Source organism: Alligator mississippiensis, chromosome 8 (assembly GCF_030867095.1).
Source record: "Alligator mississippiensis isolate rAllMis1 chromosome 8, rAllMis1, whole genome shotgun sequence".
NCBI lineage: Eukaryota > Metazoa > Chordata > Crocodylia > Alligatoridae > Alligator > Alligator mississippiensis.
In genome coordinates, this window is record NC_081831.1 from 24,244,832 (window position 1) to 24,266,602 (window position 21,771).

The 21,771-nt window shown below is 46.1% G+C and overlaps 1 protein-coding gene across 1 annotated transcript; it reads right to left on the reverse strand.

Annotated features, from left to right (window-relative positions):
- Positions 1–410: 410 nt before the first annotated feature.
- On the reverse strand, positions 411–16,196 carry LOC102567223 (low affinity immunoglobulin epsilon Fc receptor). The gene is made up of 9 exons (XM_014610870.3): positions 16,021–16,196; positions 13,060–13,170; positions 11,742–11,831; positions 11,479–11,523; positions 10,626–10,706; positions 9,269–9,394; positions 7,799–7,950; positions 5,039–5,148; positions 411–3,756 (listed from the first exon to the last, which is right to left on the reverse strand). The coding sequence occupies exons 1-9, from the start codon at positions 16,097–16,099 to the stop codon at positions 3,624–3,626; spliced, it is 927 nt and encodes a 308-aa protein (XP_014466356.1). The 5' UTR covers positions 16,100–16,196; the 3' UTR covers positions 411–3,623.
- Between the last annotated feature and the right edge of the window lie 5,575 nt (positions 16,197–21,771).

Here is a 21,771-nt window from a genome sequence, read left to right on the forward strand (position 1 = left end):
TCCAACCCTCATTTTCTATGATTCTATGATTCTTTTTTTGCCAGAGCCCAAAAGTGTGCGGCCTGCTTCTAGCCACATGGGTACAGGGGAGTTAGGGGCACAGCCGCTGAATCAGAACTTCCTAGACCCTCAATGCTGGAGGCTGCAAGTGGACCAGGAACAGTGGGGAAAAAAGCCCTATTCTTACCCTGATCATCATCCCTTTCAGCATCCACATTCAGCTGTTTGTCACAGGAGACTGGTCAAGATAGAACTAGGGTCTGACCCAGGAAATGGCAGCTCTTAGTAGGCATGATGTGCCATGCAGAGGGTTGTATAGTAGGGACCTAATTCCAATTTCATGTGCACTGGTAAATTTGGAGTAAGGCCACTGAAGTCCTTAGCTAGTGTAAATATGACCATATTTATAAAATGCTCCCTTACAACATCTGCGTACACAAAAATGCACGCTCACATGAACACCTTATGTATTCAGTCACTTATTTTCACATGCATTTAATCAAACCCCCATGGTTACTGAGGTAAATCCATCCACGTACCTTCGGCTGAAATAGAAACCCCCTCCCCGCCCCTCTGTCCCTGCAGCCTGCATGCTCCAGTGCATACGAGTTACGAATTTGCATATGTTCCATTACAAAACAGTTTATAACTTTCTTTTTCTCTCATCTTTTTAAAACATCAGGAACAACATCTCTAATCATGCAGGAGGCAGAACACTAAGTTAAGAACAGCAAAGAGTCAAGAAATAGAGAGGGGTAAATGCAAAACAAGGGAGAGGAACTTTAGTTCTATTTGAAGTCAGTGGAGCTATGCAAAATGTTTGCTGGGGATTTGGTTCATTGATTCCAACAGAGTTACAGTGATTTACATCAGCTTAGGGGTGTGGCTCTACATCAGATAGAATATTGCTCCTTTGATGAGCAGTTGTGAAGTTGGCATGGCTATCCTGACGCCAGCTTGGTATTCGTGAGGGTAGTACTTGAGCCCTAGTTTCCAGAATGCCACTGCCCATCAGATTTAGCTACAAAAATCTCAAGTGTAAAGGGGGAAAAAGATCAATTGTTTCCTTGGCTCAACACTTCTAGCTCCTGCTGGCTTCAATGAGAGCTGAACATCTAGGTCTACGGACAGAACCAGGTCCTGAAAGATGGAGAGAGATGATTTGGGGAAATTGATACAACAGTAGGATCTGGAAGCCCCAGTTGAATTCAGGGCTCCACTGTGCTAGAGGGAGGGAAAGTGGGGAAACAGTTCCTGTTCTCAGAAGCTTTCCTTCCAAATGGAGAGGATGGAGGAAGTTAGAGTTATCCTCATTTTTGTAGATGACGAAAATGAAGCCAGAGTAAATGATTTTTTCCCTGTAGTCCTGTAAGGAGATGATAACAGAGCTGGGAAATGAATCAGATCATCTCCATTTTGGGCACTGCACCACTGGCAAAGTGAGAAATGCAGGCCCATTGTAACTCCTTGACAACAGTCAACATTGTGACTCCCCAGGTTAAGAAACCCTTGCCTTACAGAAACAAGAGTTCTTTCCGGCTGTAGGGGAAAAATAAGGCACAGGCTCACAGGACTAGCTTTGATTCTGGAGTAGCATCATATTGAAGGAAACAGAATTACCACCGAGATGAATTTATACCATAAAAGCTATGGTGTCTCTATGAACATTGGGGAAAATAGATTTTAACAGTCTGAATTAAAATCAGATCACAAGCCAACAGTTACATCCATCTCACTAGAGTCTGAGACCAGAATCTTAACTGCAAAAACCCTGTGGTGAGCCCTGGGAGAAGGGGGTAGTGGTGCGGTGAGCCCTGGGAGAAGGGGGTAGCGGCGTGGTGGGCCCGAGAGTCAGGGGGCGTAGCCAAGAAGTCCCCAGAGTGGGTGTGGAAGGCCCCAGGAAGGGAGCAAGGTTGAGAAGCCTAAGCGTGGGTGCAGAGAGCCCCAGACAGGGGGCGGTATTTTAGAAGCCCAAGTGTGGGCGCAGAGATGGCCCCAGGCGGGGGCACTATTGTGAAGGCCCCAGAGGGGGGCGACATTACAGGGAGGCCCTGAGTGGGCTCGGAGAGCCCAAGAGGGGGCAGCACAACAGAGGAGGCCCCAGAGAGTGGGCAAGTGCATAGAGGAGGCCCAAGAGACGGGCAGTGTACATACAGAGAGACAGAACAACGTCTATGCCATCTGCGAGGCTTGGGGCGTGGTATCAGGGGTGGTTGGAGCCACGTGTAGCCCATAAGGCTAGGGTGCCTGGGAAGCACCCAGTGTATAGGGAGACCCCCCGGTGGGTCTAGGAAAACACAGGGACAGAGGTCCCAACTAACCATGCCCAAGGAGACGTGAGGCAGCCTCCCAACTTTACCTAAACATCAAAAACGTGGTGGGCGAGAATCTGAGGGTGTCCTTGGGCCGACTTGGCAAGGAGAGGGGGCCTCAAGGAGATCACGGCCCTCCTGGAGGACTCCGCCATGACAGTCACTTTTTGGACGAATTAATGTCTTTGACTGTACTTCCCATTCTCCAAGTGGCCTGACTCTGCATACTTTCTATTTAGAGCAAGATCCTTTATAACTGCAGCCCCTGGTCCTTCTATTTCTGGGTTTTGAGTTCCCCAAATGCCTACTTACCTCTTGCCTTTTATAAGATTTACTTAAAATCAGCACATTGCATCAGGTGGGACTGTGTGCTATTCCCAATGCACTTGATGGTATGTAGGAACTCTAATGAACATAAAGTTTCATAGTCTGAATAATGAACATCAAAGAAATGCCTCAAGCTGCTGGGAACAGGTTGTTGAAGAGGAGGGCAGAGTATACAATAAGGCAAGTGAATAAATATGGTGAGAATTATTGTACTGTTGCTGAGAAAGGTGAAGTCAATGAATACAAATGGACTTTGAATCTTTAAAACCCAGGAATGTAGGCACCTGAAAGACAGATATCTGTGATCTCGGAAATAAAGATGCAATAGTAGCTGCTGGAGGCCCCATTGGCATTTGGGGCCCTGCTGTGCTCGGTACTGGAGAGAGAGAGAGAGAGAATGAGAAATAGCCCCTGCCACCAGGAGCTTACATTGTAAGGTACAAGATGGTCAAAGGCAAAATCCAGATCCCCTCTGTCCCAGCCCTGTGCCTTACAAACAAGCATTTTCCTCCTGCCAGAACTGGTGGGTGATATTTATAAAAGGACAGTTTAGTCAGAAGGGCCTAATTTCAGTCTCTCCCCCACTAGTAGAGAATGACTCCACTGAAATCAGGTCAATCTCTGCATTTATAGTGGTGCAATCTAAGGTCAGAATCCAGCCCTGTGCCAGGAAGGATAAGCAGCAGCCACTGAGATCTACCAGCCTGAGTAATTGTATCCCGCCCAGGAAAGAGTGCGAACCACATGTAATGCTAGACCCTACAGACCAGATCACAAGAAATGCTTTTGTTCTGGGGCACAGCATGTTGGGGAAGTGGACTAAATGAAAAAAATACTGATCTGCTTTTCAGAATTATGTCCCATAAGCCCTATGCTTTGCAGTAGACCCAAGCATTAACAAAACGAAGCACTCAGGACATGTCACATCTTCATCTTGTCCACTATATGATTGTTCTCCTCCCCTCTATGAATTTAAAGACTCTGCTAACGTTTCTGTTCACAGATCCAATAATTTGCCACAGAGCAGACTGCATCATTCCACTTTCCCTGGGAGATCATGCTGCCACAGTCTTCACCCTGTTGTCCAACATTGTTGGGTTCCCCAGTGTTCCAGAACCTGAGAAAGAGACAGAGACCTTGGAGTCAGCCATAACTCTGAAATTTAAAAAAGCGGGGAGGATGCCAGTGATGCTGAGGTGAAGGGCTGGATACCAGCTACTTCATGTAGATTCACATAGGTGCCTTTAAATATATATTATTAAATGCATATAATCTCCCTAGTGTGGACACAACTTCCAAGATAGTGATGTGATCTGAGCCCACACCTAAAGGAGAGGCATTTACATCACAGATACTAGTGGGCACTGTCCAGCCTGCTAATCTTGGCACAACAGATCAGCAAGGATATGGAGTGATCTGTCCACTTGTTTCTAGAGCTGGTCCCTGTGGGCAAGAGTGGGTATACTGCTGCTAACCATTAGATAGGGAGATGTTGGCCTAGTCATTTCCCAGGCTGTATCTGTTCTGATGATGGAGGATATCTGTTTCCAGTTTATTGTATTGATGGAGACACAGAGGGACAAATTGCTCCAAGTTCTGTCAGAGCCCAATGGCAAAGCTGGAAATAAGACCCAAGAATTGATTTCTAACCATTATGGACCAAGTCTTTCCCATCATGGGAATCTACTCCTAGCGTCTTGCTCTCATCAGTAGACCCATCTCTCATTACAGAGATGGGGTTAGAATCCCACAGTCCTGTTCTGGTATGTACTGGAGCATGTTGCTACAGCTGATTAGGAAAATTCTGACTATATCTTTCTGTAGGATTTGTTGAAATCTAACTCCATTGAATATTCTACTTTCAAAAAATGCCATTGAATAGGATACACCAGAGATCTCATTGTCACAGCCAAAGGATGCAAGGCTTCCAGCGTTCACATCCTAGAGAACCAGTTGCTTTAGAGCTGCAGTTCCATGTTGTTGTTAAAAAAAATTCAGTTTCCTTTACAAGTCAGAATGAAATCATATTTCAAAAACCCAAAATTTTCTATGTAACAGAAATGTGTCTATCTCTTCCCTTCTCTAAATTTTGCCTTTCTACCCATGACTCTTAACTTTACCTGATAGTTAGCACATCATTTAAAGCAGCTTTCAGCTTCCTAGGAACAGCCTGCAACTAATCCTGCTCTGAGTTAGCCTTGTGCGTTTTGTCACCAAAACAATATACACAAGGCTAACAAGACTCAGAATTTGCAAGGTCCAGCGGCCAGAGGGAGCCAGACTTACTCTGATGTAAATACTCTGTCTCTCAATGTCTTTCAACAGGAGGAAAAAGTAAGAATCACCTAATTCTGTGGAACTGCTTACTGTCCACAGAAAGTGAATGACAACAGACTTACCGGAGAGAAAGGGAGGTGCCATCCAACCACTGCCAGTCTCCTTCCTTCTCTGTGTCAGTTAGGCCCAGCCAATAAGCACGGGAGTCAAGAATGTAGTTGGACAGAAACCTCTACAGGGAGGAAACAAGTTAAGAAGATAATCAAGATGCAAGAAACAGGTGGGCAGGAAGTGTAACTTGTGTTTGTGGCCAATAGTTTAAGCTTCCAACCCTTCCTAGTTAGGGTTGTTGAGACTGTATATCCCAAGATGCTCCTTGGCTAGTGACACCTGTGATGCACTACTTCCTTCCTCCAAGAGATAAGACTGTTATACATCATGGGAGGTATAACTTGATCAGCCCAACTTGAAGAGAGGAGGGACACACTGTGTCCAGCTACAGTTCCCACAATGCACTGCAGCAGCTTTTTTGAAAATATTTAGTATTTGGATATTACTAGAGAATCTAAGCTTCCCTCAGGGAAAAACCCATTTCAGACCAGATCTACTTTAAATGACTAATCCCAGCTCTTCACTGCAAAGATCCCCATCTGAAAAGAAAGCAAACTCTGTTTTATAAGTGGATGTGACTGCCTTTTGTGATGTGTGTGCAGGTATGACGGGGTAGAACAGGGGTCGACAATTATTGGGCCTGTGGGCCACATAGCCAGTTTTGGGGAGCTGTCGTGGGCTGGTCAGCACCCCTTCCCCTGCAACAGTGTGAAGCCTGTGCACCCTGCGGCTCCTCACCAGCACCCAGCAGCAGCTGAGTACATGGTCCCAGCCCTGGCCTGCCCTGCACATGTTCTGGACTCGCCCCAGCCAGAGTGAACCAGATCTGGACCAGCCAGGACCCACGTGCACAGTCCTGACCCCTGCCTGCCATGTGCCTGCTCCAGACTGGCCTGCCCATGATGAGGAGCAGCAGCAGCAGGTGAGCAGAAGCTGCTGCTGGGCACAAGGGAAAAGCAGCCACTTCCCCTTTGCTGTTGCTAGGCCCTTCTTGCTGCAGCCACCTGGAGCCTGCACTCAGGCTGCTCTGTGGCTCCTCTTCACTGCCACTGCTGCCCCACTGGGTGGCCCAGAGGTGGCATTAGTGGCAGTGGTGATGGCGGTGGAGAGAAGCCACAGGACAGCCTGGGTGCAGGCTCTGGGTAGCTGAAACATGAAGGGCCTGGCAGTGGTGAGGGGGAAGTAGCTGCTTTTCCCCCACGGTCAGCAGCAGCTTCTGCCTGGCCGCTGCTGCTGCCACTGCCACCGTTGCTGATCATAGATGGGTGGGTCCAGATTGAGCACGGGGTGGTGTGAGGCCGAGGCTGTGTACGCAGGTCCCAGCTGGTCTGGAGCTGGTCCACTCTGGTCAGGGCAGGTCTGGAGTGGGTGCAGGGCTGACCGGGCCAGGGGTCCTTACATGGATCCCTGCCAGTCTCCATGGGACCAGGGCTGGGGCCAGGGCCAGCAGTGGTGGCAGCTAGGAGGAGCCACTGCTGCCTGGGCTGCCTAGAAATGGAGTCCAGCTGTGGAGCTGCCTCAGCCCTGTTGCATACCAGGGGGTGATGAGATGCACCATGGGCTGGACAGCTCCTGGGTCAGGTAGGACCAAGGGACTTACCGCAGGCTGGACAAGCCCCTCCATGGGCCAGATTTGGCCCAACCCTGGCCTAAGACAATAGGGTCTTGATTGAGGCTTACAGGTGCTACAACATTATGGAGAACAGTAGTTTCTAGTAATCTGACTGGATACCGCATTGCTATTCTCTGACAATTTTAGATTATTTTCAGTTCTCCTGCAGTGATCTAGTGTCAGGTCTAGGGGGCCTTTAAATCCCTTGGCAGGAATATCCCAATTTCTGGGAGCTCGAAGGAATCCTCTTACCTTCTTTCCCAAAACTCCTCATGTACTATCTTATTTCAGGTTCCTGGGAGCACTTAAAATCCAGGTATCAATATATGATTACAGAAGAGATATGATCTGGGCTCAAGAGTCAGATTCTAGTCTCAGTTCTAAGGATGTAAATCAGGAGTAACTCTATTGTATTCAGTAGAGTGTCTATAGCTGTACACTGTTAACTAGCCACCTCTGCCCTGTCCATGCATACAACCTGCACCTGCTCTCCCAGGCCTAGTTTAAAACTAGTCATGGATTCTCCTGGAGGCAGCAATGATTTTGGTTGTTGATCCCAGCAGTCTTTCCTGCCCTGGTGCAGGGGAGCTGGATCTGATGATCTGTAAGGTCCCTTCCAGCCCCTAACAACTATGAAAGTCTTGGTCAGGAATCTGGAGTGGAATCTCACCTTGCTCATATACAAGGCCTTTCCTAGTGCAAGGCTGAGATAGTAAAGAGACTTTTATCTTCTGCTTAGCAGTGTAAATCTTGCCCAAGTTGGTAACATTCAAATGTTATTAGTTATAGAACCCCTCAAAATCTTTAAGTTGCATTTGTATCCTCCCTCATGTTGGACACTGATATAGCTCATTCAATATTTTTCAGATGACTCTGCAGTTCCTCCCAATCCATCTTGAATTTCCTGAGGCATCAAAATGTGTCACTCATCCTAGGCTGCTTGGGCCAGATCCCAATGTCTGCTGCATTGGAATAAATGGACATAAGAACAACCTGGTGCAAAGTAAAGTAAGGTGGAACTTTGCTGTCTATCAACCACTTGGTAACTGCCCACATGTACACTCGTACCTCGTACTAAGGAAAGCATAGAAAGTAAGCCCTCCTTGAAAAAGGGCTTAATTCTCAGGATTTACAATAGGAAACTGAACAGATGACTTACATTTTCATGTTCAGTATTAACAATAACCAGGTGGGATCCTTGATCAATACAGAACTCCTTAGCATTGGTCCAGGATTTAGTTGAGGTTGAAAAGTAGTAGCAGGTTTTCTGAAAAGGTAGCCAGCCTTGTGGACATCCTGTACATATGGCATCTATGAGATGACAGGTTATGGAAATCTTACATTTGAGAGACTAAATCCAGCCTGATTGAAATGTAAAAATCTCATGTGTTTTCCCCATGCTTCTTATTAACTTCAGAGATTCTCATTTCAAGTGATTTGCAATGCATACTTTATTAATTGAAATTGAATTCTGTTTCTTTGTACTAGCTGCTCATGTACTAAAGAAATTATAGGCAGACAAGGTTCTTTGGGTAAATCCGATATGTTTTACTAGATCAACTCAAATAGTTGGAAAAAATCTTAGCAAGCTTTTGGGTGCAAATACCGTTTGTCAGGCTGAGGAAGAATCTGCAGTTGGTATGTACTCTTCTATTCCAACCAGGAAGAGCACACACCAACTGCAGATGCTTCCTCAGCCTGACGAAGGGTATTTGTACCAGAAAGCTTGCTGAGAAGATTTTTTTCCAACTATTTGAACTGGCTTAATAAAATAGATCAGATTTACCCAAAGACCCTTGTCTGCCTATGTCCTTAGACCAACACGGCTACAACGTACATCCCCTAAAGAAATTATAGAACTTACATGGTTTGGGCACATTTTTGTGAATTTGTTAATGAAGTTTTCCTACCCCTCACACTTCCCTGTCTTCTGTTGAAGAGTGCACCAGATTGCTTGGTATACCTATTCTGACTTTAGTGGTGATTATTTCTCAGTTACAGAAAGCACATGATACTACTGCCATCTGCCAAGCAGTGGCAGGTTGGTTTCCTTTTGGAAAGAAAAATCAGGGATTATAATATTTTCTTTAATAGAACTTATTTATCTATAAATCTTAACACCAGCCCTGGGGGCAGATGAATGTGGTCACAAACAACAGAGGTTCCAGTCTGAGATCTCAGGCCAAACATCAGTCCTGAGTTTTCAGGGAACAACTCTATCCTGAGAACTGGCTGGTAGATTTGGACAAGCATCAGTAAATTACATCACAAAACTAAAAACAACCTGATATGTCTTCAGAGGCTAAATATTGCTCATGGGCTAAGAAAAAGAATTTGTAAAGATGATGTACAACGATGACCCCTAGTGACTCGTGCCATCGCAGTATATTGTGCATCGCTAATATGTATCAAGTAACTAAAGCACTCTGGACTGCCATTATTAGCAGTGTAATATTTTGCACCTACTGGACACTCCTAAGTTGGGGGTATGTGATCAATTTGATTGTAGAAGGACTAGAGCAGGCCATAGGGCCTTTTGGGAGTGTGAAAATGTCATGAAATAGCTTTCACTGACTGTTTTGAGGTTAAAACTGTTCCAGATATCACAGCCCTGCCCTGTAACCCTCACCGGACAGATTCCGTATTTCCTCCTGTATGCTGCTCAAGATATTTTGAAACCCGTTACAGGCTCTTTTCACCTCAGTCAGCTCCTCAGTCAGTTCCCTGAACATAGAATGTGTGAGGCTCTTTATATCTGTAAGGGAAAGCAGAAGGTAGAAAGATGTCACCAAAATGGAAAGACTGGCATTTTCTATTCCTTCTCTAGTTTGTAGCCAATGCACTCTGATAATAATTTTGTCTCTCTCTTTCCCACTTCCTTCTGTCTTTCCAACTATCCTTTGTCCAATCTGTCTTATCCACCCTGTTCTATTCATCCATCCTCTTACACAGATAGGTCACAGTGGGCGCATCTACATGAAACGCTAACCACGCAATAGCCTAATTCTGCTGTGCATTAGCATGCAGGGCAAAAACCATGCTAATATGCTAATGCACAGTAGTGTTAGGCTACTGAGCAGTTTGTGATGCTAAAAAGTCATATGCCAGCACTACTGCACAGTAGTGCCAGTTACTGCACATTGATTCAGTACTTGTTTATACAAATACTTAACTTTATGCACAGTAACTACAGTGCATTAATTAATGTGTAGATGCTCCCAGTATTTACTAATTGCTTTGACTTATGGAGCTTCCTACACCCACCATATTCTGGGAGTGAAGTTTCACCCTAACAACCCCACAGCCAGCTTGTTGACATGCTGCTTCTGCCCTTTGAGAGCTCCCTTTGAAGATGCAAATCTGAAGTAAGGACATTACCACCTTATGTTTTCATGTTGGATTTATGCCAGCCCAGTCAGGGCCATAGTCTGGTTCATACTTGCACTGACCAGGCCTGACCCCTCTGCCTATCTAAAACTCAGTCAAGCACCCAAACATAGATGTCATCACGTGCAGTAATGGGGAATGGAAGTATAACATAAGAAATATCATCTCGGCCATCGCAGTTGGGACTGAACTGGTATCCTCCAGAGCTAAAAGCAAAGATTGCTAAAATGAGCTCAAATTCTCTAGTTTGGCCTGCGACTCACTCACGCTGTCTGGGGATGAGCACAAAGCAGGCTCTATAATGCGTGATTACACATATATAAGTGCCTTTGTTGGATTGGAGTCTAAGATCCAAATGCCTACTGCAGAGGTGAACCACTCAGCAAGGAAGAACTCGGCGGGAGCAAAATTCAACTGATTATAAAATGGGATCATCGAGCTAGGGCTTGCTGCCCCAACTCTCACAACTCCCTCAGTCTCTTATCACACTAATCCGTCCTGCGCTGCAATCAGGCCCTGGGGCAAAAAGGTCATTTTGTGGATTCTATCTCAAAGGAAGTAGCAGTAAGTAGGTATTGTCAGGGGAAGACATATTTCACCTGTGTAGTTCTGAAGATCTTTCTTAGAATCTGCTTGGATTTCTCTTAGTTTCAACTTTGTGTTGTCTACTTCCTTAGACACTGCAAATGACAGGGGAAAAAGAGCATTACTATGTGTGGGAATGTCATAAGATTTCCCCACCTGAGATCACAGGGCCTACATTGTTAATTCCATCTGTTTTATCTCAGGTCTCTGATACTTGATGTGTTTTCTCAGACTTAAATCCTTGGCTTTTTTTGTTTAGGGCAGGGGCAATGCGTAGGGGGTGCACGCGGGTGCATGTGCACCCCCTGTGCGTGGTGGTGCACCTCCTGCAAACAGGCACTGCCAACACCATTGGCAACACCTGCAGGAGGTCACTGCTTGCCACCCCACTGCCAGCACTGTTGGCAGCATCTGCAAGCAGTCCATGATCGCCCCTGGCTGCTGCTGACATTTCCAGCGGTGCCTGCAGGTGGTCGCCGACCCATGGTCAGCACTTGCCACCCCCCGCTGCCAACAGTGCCGGCAGCATCTGTGGAAGCTCCCCGCTCACCGCCACCAGGCTCCCACCACTGCCAGTGCAGCTGTGCCCCCCCAGCCACCAGGGGCATGTGCCATTGATGGTTTAGGGGGAAATTCAGATTTTGTTAAAAGGCAAATTGCTACCCCCTCCTGGTTCCTGAGAGAAACTTAAAACGCAGCCTGATGAGGTATTTGAGTCTAACAAAATGAGACTGTGAATAAAGTGAAGCTAACTTCTGGTTTCTTCTAACACCCACTGGCCTGAGCTGTGATTTTGCAGGTCTCTATTAGCAATATTATAGGCTCTACTTATCCCTGGACCTCTTAAGAGATGAGTAAAGAACATACCATGAAGAAGCTGACTGTTGATTGTCTTCAATTCTTTGGACATCCCTGAAAGGGAGATGAGAAAAAGGGGAGGTTAACTTTTTGACACCCCCACAACCTGCATGCCTGCACTGGATACTTGAGTCCTGTGGATGCCCCGCTCTCCACATTTATCATGTCTGGCATCCTTCTAGGTTGAGACCCTAAGACACCAATGGCTATACCCAGAGTTTCAACAAGGAATGGCAGCAATCAGGTGTTGGGAGGGCAAAGATGTTTCTCACCTATTGAGTACAGAAAGTCTGACAGATCTTTTGTGGAATTCACTGGGATTTTCTCAATCTTCAGCCTCACGTCGGACAGCTCCCTGGATGCTGTAGATAGCCAGATACAGAAACTGCTACCATTACAAGCAGTCAAAGAAGGAGGGATTATCTCATCCCAACGCACAACAGCAGCTTGACTACCATCTCCCAAGCAAGAGAGCACCCACCCTGGAAATCTCCAAGAGGAGACTGGATGGTCACCTCACTGGGATCACCTGACCTCAGTTGTCTTTCCTGCTTGGTGCAGGGGGGCTGGACCCAATGAACTTGCAAGGTCCCTTCCAGCCACTTACAATCTATGAATCTAAGAAAGGAGTCCCATTTTACAGATGGTAAATCTAAGGTATCACTAGAGAAGTGATGCAACTCTTTCCACAGAAAGTAAGCAGCAAAATTGGGAGATCAAAATTTGCAGCCTAGTGTATTAACTGCAGCACCAACCTCCGTTGTTGCTCTGTGGGCCTCATGTATGCTTTTGGAACAGAAGGATCTGACTGTGAGCCCCATGATAGAATTAATGTTCTCTGTGCCCATGACATACTGTACAGTGACCCACTACTATATAGTCCCCATACATTGCAGGGTCCTTGATAAGCCATTAAACTGGAGTTTCACTTGCTGTAGAATGCAGTTTATAAAAAGGGACCCTTTGTTGGAATAATTCACTACCATAAAATCTATTGCCCCAAGTATGTCAAAATTACTGATTTTTTTTTTTTTTTTTTAGAAGGGGGTTTCCAAAGTGCTATGTTAGACTGATAACAGGACAAGGAGCAATGGTCTCAGATGCAGCAAGGGAAGTTTAGGATAGATATTAGGAAAAACTCTCTCACTAGGAGGGTAGTAAAAAATTAGAACACAGAGAGGCTGTGGACCTCCTTGGAGGTTTTCAAGACCTGGCAAGACAAAACCTTGGCTGGGATGAGATAGCTGGGGCTGGTCCTGCTTTGAGCAGGGGGTTGGACTAGATGACCCACCCTGAGGTCCTTTCCAACCCTAACTTTCTATGATTCTAACTGACCTTAGGAGCAAAAGTGTTGTGGAAGGCCAATGGGAGTTTTGTTTCTAAACTACTTAGATGCTTTAAAAAAATCCCATCTATTTATGAAATCCATGGCAGCTACTTCATAATTACAGTTGCAACTGAGCTTCCAATCAAAACCCCCTAGGACTTTTTTTTCCTATCCCAACACAAAAATTCATCCTTAAATAATCCTTTTGGTGTCTAAGTTGGCAAGTAAGATCTGAGACTGAAATAGAAAAGTATGAGACTTACTTTTTCCTTGGTTTGCTATAATGACAGCTGTGAAGATCACGAAGCAGATCAGCAGCAAGGCACACAGGATTTCAGTGGTATTCCTTTGGGCAGAATAAAAGAAGCGGCAACCTGTAGGGAGCAATGCTGCACTAAATTTCTCAGTGCAATTCAGCGTTGGATCAGCCCCTCCTAACATGTGTCTGGGAAGAGACTCCAGGCATTGGGCACTGTTATTTTAGAGCAAAGACGAATTAACTAAGGGAGAGGAGGGATTCATACTATGGCAAATACCTTGAGGTACTTAAGCTGAATATGAGCCAACAGTGTGCTCTTGCTGTCAAGAAGGCAAATGGCACGCTGGGCTGCATTGGTAGGTGTGTTGCCAGTAGGTCAAGGGAAGTGATTATTCCACTCTATTCAGCACTGGTAAGGCCACATCTGGAGTAATGTGTCCAGTTTTGGGCCCCCACTACAGAAAAGATGTGGGGAAATTGGAGAGAGTCCAGCAGAGGGTGACAAAAATGGTGAGGGGGCTGGGGGACATGACTTAAGAGGAAAGACTGAGGGAACTGGGCTTATGTAGTCTAGAGAGGAGATGACCAAGGGAGGATTCAATAGCAGCCTTCAACTACCTGAAGTGGAGCTCGAAAGAGGATGGAGCTGGACTGTTCTCAGTGGTGGCAGATGACAGAACAAGGAGCAATGATCTCAAGTTGCAGCAAGTGAAGTTTAGGTTAGATATTAAGAAAAACTTTCCCACAAGGAGGGTAGTAAAGCACAGGGACAGGTTACCCAGAGAGGTGGTGGAAGCTCCATCCTTGAAGATTTTCAAAACCTGGCTAGACAAAGCTTTGGCTGGGATGATCTAGTTGGGGCTGGTCCTGCTTTCAGCAGGGGGTTGGACTAGATTTGACCTCCTGAGGTCTCTTCCAACCCTAACTTTCTATGATTCTGTGATACTTCATCCTCTACTGGGACCCACCCATCTTGGGAGCTCTACAATTTGGCAAAATAGAAAATGCAGGGTGACTGTGATCACTTGACAGCAGTTGGAGTTGTGACCCACAGGTAGAGAAGCCCAGACTCGTGGAAACACAAGGATCTTTCTAGGCTTTAGGGAAAAAATAGGGTTCAGGCTCCCAGGAACAGCTTTATTCCAAGAGTAACATCATAATATAGGAAGTGGAGTTTCCACAGACATGAGTTTGTCCCATAAGAGCTAAGACGTTCATATGAAGGTTAGGAAAATCAGGTTTATAATAGGGCTGTGCGAAATGGAAGCGTCCTGTTTCAACCAGTGTTTCAACATTTTGACAGAACAGTGTTTCGTTTCAACTTTTGTTTCAAGTCAAAATGGCTGTTCCATTTTGTTCCATCAAAGCGTTTTGCCGTTTCAACTCTGTTTCTATGTTTCGCCCATAGGATATAACAGGGAAGGACAAAACAAGCTATAAATGTGTCATTTCTGGCCAGATTTAGATGAAACCTGCAGAAATAGTAGCCCCTTCTGAGGGCATGAAGCATGCCAAGTTTCAAGAAGATAGGTGCAGGGAGTTTGGAGAAACTGCATCCCAAATCCTTGAGAGCAAAACTCATGTCACGTGTATGTGTTAAACCACAGTGGGGTCAAAACTGCAGGGCTAGTAGCCCCTGCTGAAGCTACAAAGCCTGCCAAGTTTCAAGGTGATAGGTGCAGGGGTTTGGGGGGAACTGCACCTCAAGCTGCTGACAAGCAAAACTCATAACATGGGTACTTGTGCAACTGTGTCTGTCTTGGGGCACCGGGGGCGGGGTTCCCACCTCCCCCATGCCCCAAGTGTGGGGCAGACTACTGCAGGCCTGGCTGCTAAGCTACTGTGTTACCAGTTACCAATTAATCATGATTCACTCAGGGACCAGCTCAATACACAGTACCTAGTTACTATGTAATGAGTTATCCAGCATGGATTAACACCTACAAAACCACAGACTAAGGAGAGGAAATAATCAATATAGACAATCAACTGCCCCAAGACAGAGACAGTCAGTTGCACAAGTACCCATGTCACGAGTTTTGTCTATCGGCAGCTAGGGGTGCAGGGCCCCAGAACCCCCCTGCACTGATCTCGACAGCTGGCAGGCTTCGTGGCCTCAGCAGGGGCTACCATCCCTGCAGCTTTCACCCTGCTGCACCTTAACACACACAGTGTCACGAGTTTTGCCTGTCAGCAGCTTGAGGTGCAGTTCCCCCCAAACCCCTGTGCCTATCTTCTTGAAACCTGGCAGGCTTTGTGGCCTCAGTAGGGTCTACTACCCCTGCAGTTTTGACCCCACTGTGGCTTAACACATACATGTGACATGAGTTTTGCTTTCAGGATTTTGGGGTGCAGTTTCTCCAAACCCCCTACACCTATTTCCTTGAAATATGGCAGGCCTTGTGGCCTCAGCAGGGGCTAGCATGCTTGCAGTTTTGACCATGCTGTGGCTTAACACGTACACATGACAAGTTTGGCGCTCAAGATTTTGGGGTGCAGTTTCTCCGAACCCCCTAAACCTATCTTCTGGAAACTTGGCACACTTTATGCCCTCAGAAGGGGATACCACTTCTGCAAGTTTTATCGAAATCTGGCCAGAAATGACACATTTATCGCCTGTGTTGACCTTCCCCATTATAACCTATGGGCGGAACGGTGAAACAGCGGCGAAATGGCGAAGCATTTTGACTTGCCTCATTTTGAGGCTGTTTTGACCATATCTGTTTCATTTTGATTTTGCTGTTTCAACCTCAAAACAGGTTGAAACAATGTTGAAACAAAACTGTTGGTGAAATTTCACACAGCCCTAGTTTATAACAGTTGAGATTAAAATCACTGGACTAGTAGGAGAGCCGTACATTTTCCAGATTGTGGACACAAACTAACCACTAAACCCATCTTTCTTGAGTCCTAGCCCAGAACTTTAACTGAAAGACCATTTTCCTTTAAACCACTTCCTACTTACCTCTTTTCCTGCTTGGTTCCTTCATTTCGAGTTCCATACAATCAGAATTTTCCTGTTTGTTATAACCAAGTTGCTCCATGGCTGTGGTTATCTCTGCTTCTTTCCTTGGCACCAGCACATTTTATAGTTGCAGGAACTTCTGTCAAGTTTTATGCTGGGGAAAGAACGCCCTTCATGATAGCAACTTCCCATTCTCCTAGTGACTTGACTTCCCTTCTGCAGAAGGTCAATGCAGAGTAACAAGATTCTTGGAAGCTGCAGGCTCTGGTCTGTATATTTCCCAACTTTGAGTTCCCTGAATGCCTCGTTGTCTTTTGCTTTTTATAAAATCAGCATGCCTCATCAGATGCGACCCTGTGCTACTCCTGATGCACTGGGTGGTGCATAAGAACTGTAATAAGCATAAGACTTCATAGTCAGAAAAATGAAGGCACCTCACTGATAACTGGATTTTTCCTGGAGGAGCTCTCTTCTTTTCCACCCTACATTAACAGGCAGCTTATGATGGCAGTGCCTTAATTCTACAACTGGGAATATGTACTTGAAAAAGAACTAAAAGGGAATAATGTATCAACCCCTAGACATCCCAAGTCACTGAGTTAGCTCCGTTTCTGTGAACTTCTGGTTTGCAGGAGCACGAACGGAGGGCTAGAATTGGAGTATTGGAACCTGCAATAGCAGCTGAAATTAGGCCAGAGGTTTCCCTGCACCACATAGGTAGAAGATTCAAGTTACTTTCTTCTCTCTAAGCACTACTTTTCAGTGTAAAGGTGTTACCATACTTCAGGGAATTTAACTTGGACCTTTTTGGCTTACAGAGAGAGAAGACAGCAACCTGTCTCATAAGGTCGAGAAGTGAAAGATCTGGACAACTGATATTTAATTGCTTACCTAAATGATTAACAGCTTTAGTGGAATGTCTGGGCCATCGTCTGGTAAACTGGGATTTCTGGCTGCTTTTCCTGCAGCTGCCTATCTTCCTCAGAAGTTCAAACAAATTGCTCCAGCTTGTGCTCCCATTTCATACCTTGAGCATTGCTGCTTCTCACCACCCCAACTGCTAGTCTTATAGGATAAAATAGCAAGAATCATAGGTATATTAAATTCCAAGGAACAATTCTTTTGCAAGTTCAGCAACATGATGTTGGGTTAAAAATAGCATTGGTCAGCCTAAGGCTCTGGGTGACAGAGGAAGCAGAAATTAAGTGCTGTAGGTGGAATCTGTGCCTATATGCTCTGAGGATTGGCACTTTGGGTTGAAGGATGGCTAGGCTAGCTGTGCAGACTGGGAATAACCAAAATCCTTGCCTTACACTCGAAGGCCTGTGGGGAGAGAGAAGCCCTGAAAAGGAAGAATTCGCACTGACAGTGGAACCCAGAAGTAGCCATTGTCTCATAGTGGCCTTGGGGAAACAACTCAGCATTTTGCTTACAGCTTCCCTTTGCCATGTGCCTGCAAAAGGCACAAAGTTCAGCAGTTTTAAAGTATTTGAAAGAATCATAAGATTTTTGGCAGACAGCTTGACACCAGCTGTATTTGTATACTAAACAAACCAAAGTAGAGCCAAGATAGTGAGACCTAGTGGAAATGGGGTTGGGGATATTAAAAACCTTTTATAAAAGCGGGACAATGGCTGCCTGCCTTACCCGTGGCAGGCTCAGGTGTGATGTCTTCTTTTGTGCCAGGGTTGACAGTAGTTTTACAAAGAGGTTAGACAATGGATTTTTATAGCATAGTTTGGATAGGGCTGATCCTGCCTCAGGCAGGTGGTTGGACTAGATGTCCTCTGGAGGTTCCTTCCAGCCCCATTTCTCGATAATTCTTGTTTCTAACCAAAGCATCTGTACTCCATGTTGCAGTGTCCTCATGCCTGTCATATATAAGCCATTCTAAATAGTTCTTAGGAATTAGGTTTTGGTAGTTTCCTTTTACCCTCTTTTGCAAGTGAACTTTTGTTTACCTGAGAAATACTTTCATAGTGCATTCACTAGGCCTATGCTACATGGCTTTTTGCCAGCAAACCTTGAATGCTTGAATACTTAGAAGTCTATCTGTGGTCTGCCTGGAGGGTTACTCCAAGTAGAGAAAGGTGTGGACTGACACCCAGCAGCCCCCTGAACACATCTGATGATCCTTGCACCTTCCAGCAGTCTGTTCAGCAGTTGGTGCCCTGCCAGAATCCATTTCATCTTCTGCCAGCCCTGCGGCTATCCAAAGCTGCATGGGGCTGTCAGAAGCGTGTGGTAAGCATCTACCTTGGCAGCAGGATCTTTGTCCTGACCACAGTTCTGAAAGTAGCAGCAGCCTATGGTAGATGTGATTTGACTCAGCAGAGTCTCTGACTTATTTATCAGCTTACCTAATGTCACTGACTGTTCTTATTATGCAGGGCCTGAGTTTCAAATGCACAAAGTCTACTTTAAATCAGAGAAGAGGAGCCTGTTAAGCCTTCAAAGCCTGTTAAGAATCCTGCTAAATTCTCATCCTTGGTGGCAGTGAGTTCCCCTGTGCACTGTCTAAATTTGTGTGGCACTGTTTGTTAGAAGACAATCTGTACCCTCAGCAGGGCCACCTGGGTGCAGAGTGGGAGCAGCTACAAAGGTCAAGCCACTGGCTGCGGACTAGGCTCAGTATATAAGCTACAGTTGTTGCAGAGTAGACCTAGTATATAAACCCAAGCTCTTCACTTGGACTTTGGCTGTTCAGTGCTCTGCAACCTGTCAACAGCTGCGCCTTTTCCCCTTCACCCTGGTTCTTTGCTTCTGCTGACCCTGTTTGTGTGTCCTGGATTCCCTGCTCTTGACTTCTGGCGCTGCTGAGACTGCTGACATGGATCTTGCTTACTGACTAGGGCTTAGACTTGGACTCTGGTTCTATTTCTCTCATGGAGCTTTGGGCCCTGGTCTGGATTTGCCTGTGGCTCAGATGCTTGTCTACCCCCACTCTCCTCGACCCAATCCTTACAGTGCCTGTGATGTGCCAGGCATTTTCCAGAGGCACAAGAAGCAACAGTGTTTGCCCTGTTGTACTTACAGGTGTGCGGGCTGGGAGTGATCTGGAGCCCTTTTTTCGCGCCGCGGGCTGTGGCCAGCAGCCCGGACACGCTGGGTCAGAGAAAGCAGGCGACACGCTAGAATTAGGCACGGACGCATAATGGTTGATTCAAGATTGTTTACTTACACCGAAGATGGTCGCGGTGTAGGCTGGACAGTTTCCCAGGCAAAGCTCCGCTTAAATCCTCGTTTGAGGACTCGGACAGTACTTGGATCACTCCCACGGAGTTGTCGAGGCTCCGTGGATCCTTTTTTGCGCGCAGGGAGAGGGATACGTTGAGGATTTCGATTGGCGACGGGGAGAGGCTAGAGGCTGATCAGACCTCTGTTGCCTTCTTGAAATACGCTGGGTCCAATAGGCTCCGCAGCGCTTAGAGATCTTCACAAGACATGAAGTCTCCTCCTCCTGGTGTTCGTGGAGTCCTCCAACTTGGGCGGAAACCACTCAAGCTTTTTATACGGCTAGCAAGCCAATTGCTAGCCGCTACACGTGAATAATTTAACGCAAGCCAATAATGGGGCTCGAATTAGAATACAAATGGCGGGAACTCCTTGCAACGTGCATTTTTGTGCTGCAAATAAGAAATGCACCCTGCAAAGAAAGCTACAAATTGGCGGGAAAATAATTCAGTGGTGCCAAAGCACACGCACAACAAAAATCACACCCTTGGGTTGTGACAACAGGGTAAGGTTGGACAGACAGGCAGGCAGAGATCAGTGAAGGAGCAAACAAAATGATTTTCTTTACAATTCATGGACCTTCAGCCTCAGTGAAAAATCTTTTTGCTTTTAGGTCCATAACTTCTGCTTTTAGCTTCCTCTCTTTATTCCTTAGGCTGTTTCCTGATGAGCTTCCCTATTTTATTTTGTATCCCCACTTGTAGTCCTTGGTTTCTGCTACACATGTCAGGTGTGTGGGGGGTATTCTTTTTTCCTTGGAGGCATTGGTTGTTGGTTGCAGCCAAGGCTGGGGATTTTGACTGGACTGTGCCTGTGTTCTTGCTGGGACTTAAAGCTGGAGGTTCCTAGCTAGAGGATCTTTCCTCTCTGCTCAGGGTCAGACTGATTGCCATATTTGAGGTCAGGAAGGAAGTTTACCCCATTTTTAGGTTGGTATGGACCTGGTGGGGAGACCTGGGAGGAGGCTGCCTTCCTTCTTTTGTAGCAGAAGCACAACCTCTCCTTGGGATCTCCTGAGTGTATATTAACAACCACTTACAGAAGCAGGACATTGACTGCTGTGCCCCACCCCCCTGCTTTCCCTGTGGGAGTTCTGGGTGTGATGTGTTGTGTTAGGGCTGACAGTAGTTTTACAAAGAGCTTAGATGATGGATTTGTCCAGGTGGCTTAGACAGGGATGATCCTGCCCATGACAGGGGATTGGGCTAGATGACCTATGGAGGTCCCTTCCAGCCCTACTTTTCTATGCTGTCTATGATCTCTACAGTTAGTGCTGAGCCTGCATGTATGTAAGTTCTTTATACAGGACAAGATCCCTAGCTGGTAGTAATGAACTTACTGACTTTAGCAAAGCGACACCAGATTTTACTATCTGGGTTTCTGGTATGCTGACTTCAGAGCAATGATATGACTGTAGGTACTGTTCCCTGTATTGGAAGGAGAGACCAGCATGAACTAAAGTATGCATCTAAACAGATCTGTTTTGTGTCCTTTAGATACTTCTGCCACTCCATTTTCTATATTTGCAGGGTACTGCAGGAGGTGCTTTGTGTCTTGGGTTGGTGCTGCTGGAGGAATGTGGAAACTGGATTGGGCTGGGTCATGGGAGGACAGAAATGCATGTACACATGCAAACACTTGCACGCACACACCTGTTTTCTTGGGAATGAAGACTCAGATTTCCAGCAAGCTTAAGCACTGTAACTCCAGTGCAGGAGGTGAGCAAGCAAGAGGGAATATGCCATGTAGACTGTGTGTTATAGCATTCTGGGTGTGAGGGTAGTGGACACCATTTTATATGTGTGCATTTTAGATTGGAGTGTCTCTGGATGCAAATCAGTTCTCCCAGAACAACCAGTGCTCCACCAAATATTCACAACAACTAGGACTAGGATGAACTAAGCTGGGAAAGAGGAACAGGGTTAAGTTTGTGGATCTTGGTCCGTGGTGTAGGAGTTGGGTAGCTCAGACAGGACATAAAGGAAGCTTCACTATCCCATGTTTCTGACCTGGACACAGTGATTGGACTCAAGCAGCCTCTGTGGTGAGTCTTGTTGTGGTCCAATTTGGACCTGAGTTTGTGACTAGCTGCTTCTTCCTCTTTTGAACTTCCTAATTTTAGCCCTCACATTTCCTCCAGCCATAAGCCCTTCCCTGAGCTTGCTGCAGTTCATTATGTAAGACTGCCTTCCCAGCTGCAGTAACTTCTCCAGTGGTGCTGATTTCACAGCAGCTGGGGAACTGGCCCATTCTGCACAGAAGACATGGATGACTCTGTGGCAAGGCTTGGGAATTTTTATATTTGTCTTTGAGCACCTACTTAATGAGGATGTTCTGGGTACAGCATAGTCTTAAGAGCACCAAGTTTTTGTTGAGAGAGTAGTGTACTTGCAGCAGGCTAATGCCCAGCACACACAAGCTGCCATTATTGACTTTTGCCCGTCACCAGTAAGCAAAAGGTTACAGAAATGTCTTGAGTCACTGGGAATAGGTTGTCAAAGAGGAGGATACCACACA

Bases quoted from the DNA above. Each gene is read 5' to 3' on its own strand.
- LOC102567223 (XM_014610870.3), bottom strand. From the start codon at position 16,099: ATGGAGCAACTTGGTTATAACAAACAGGAAAATTCTGATTGTATGGAA. The intron at 11,832-13,059 runs GTAAGTCTCATA...GGCTATCTACAG, and splicing joins TATAGCAAACCAAGGAAAAA to CATCCAGGGAGCTGTCCGAC. The intron at 11,524-11,741 runs GTGAGAAACATC...TCTCCCTTTCAG, and splicing joins AGACTTTCTGTACTCAATAG to GGATGTCCAAAGAATTGAAG.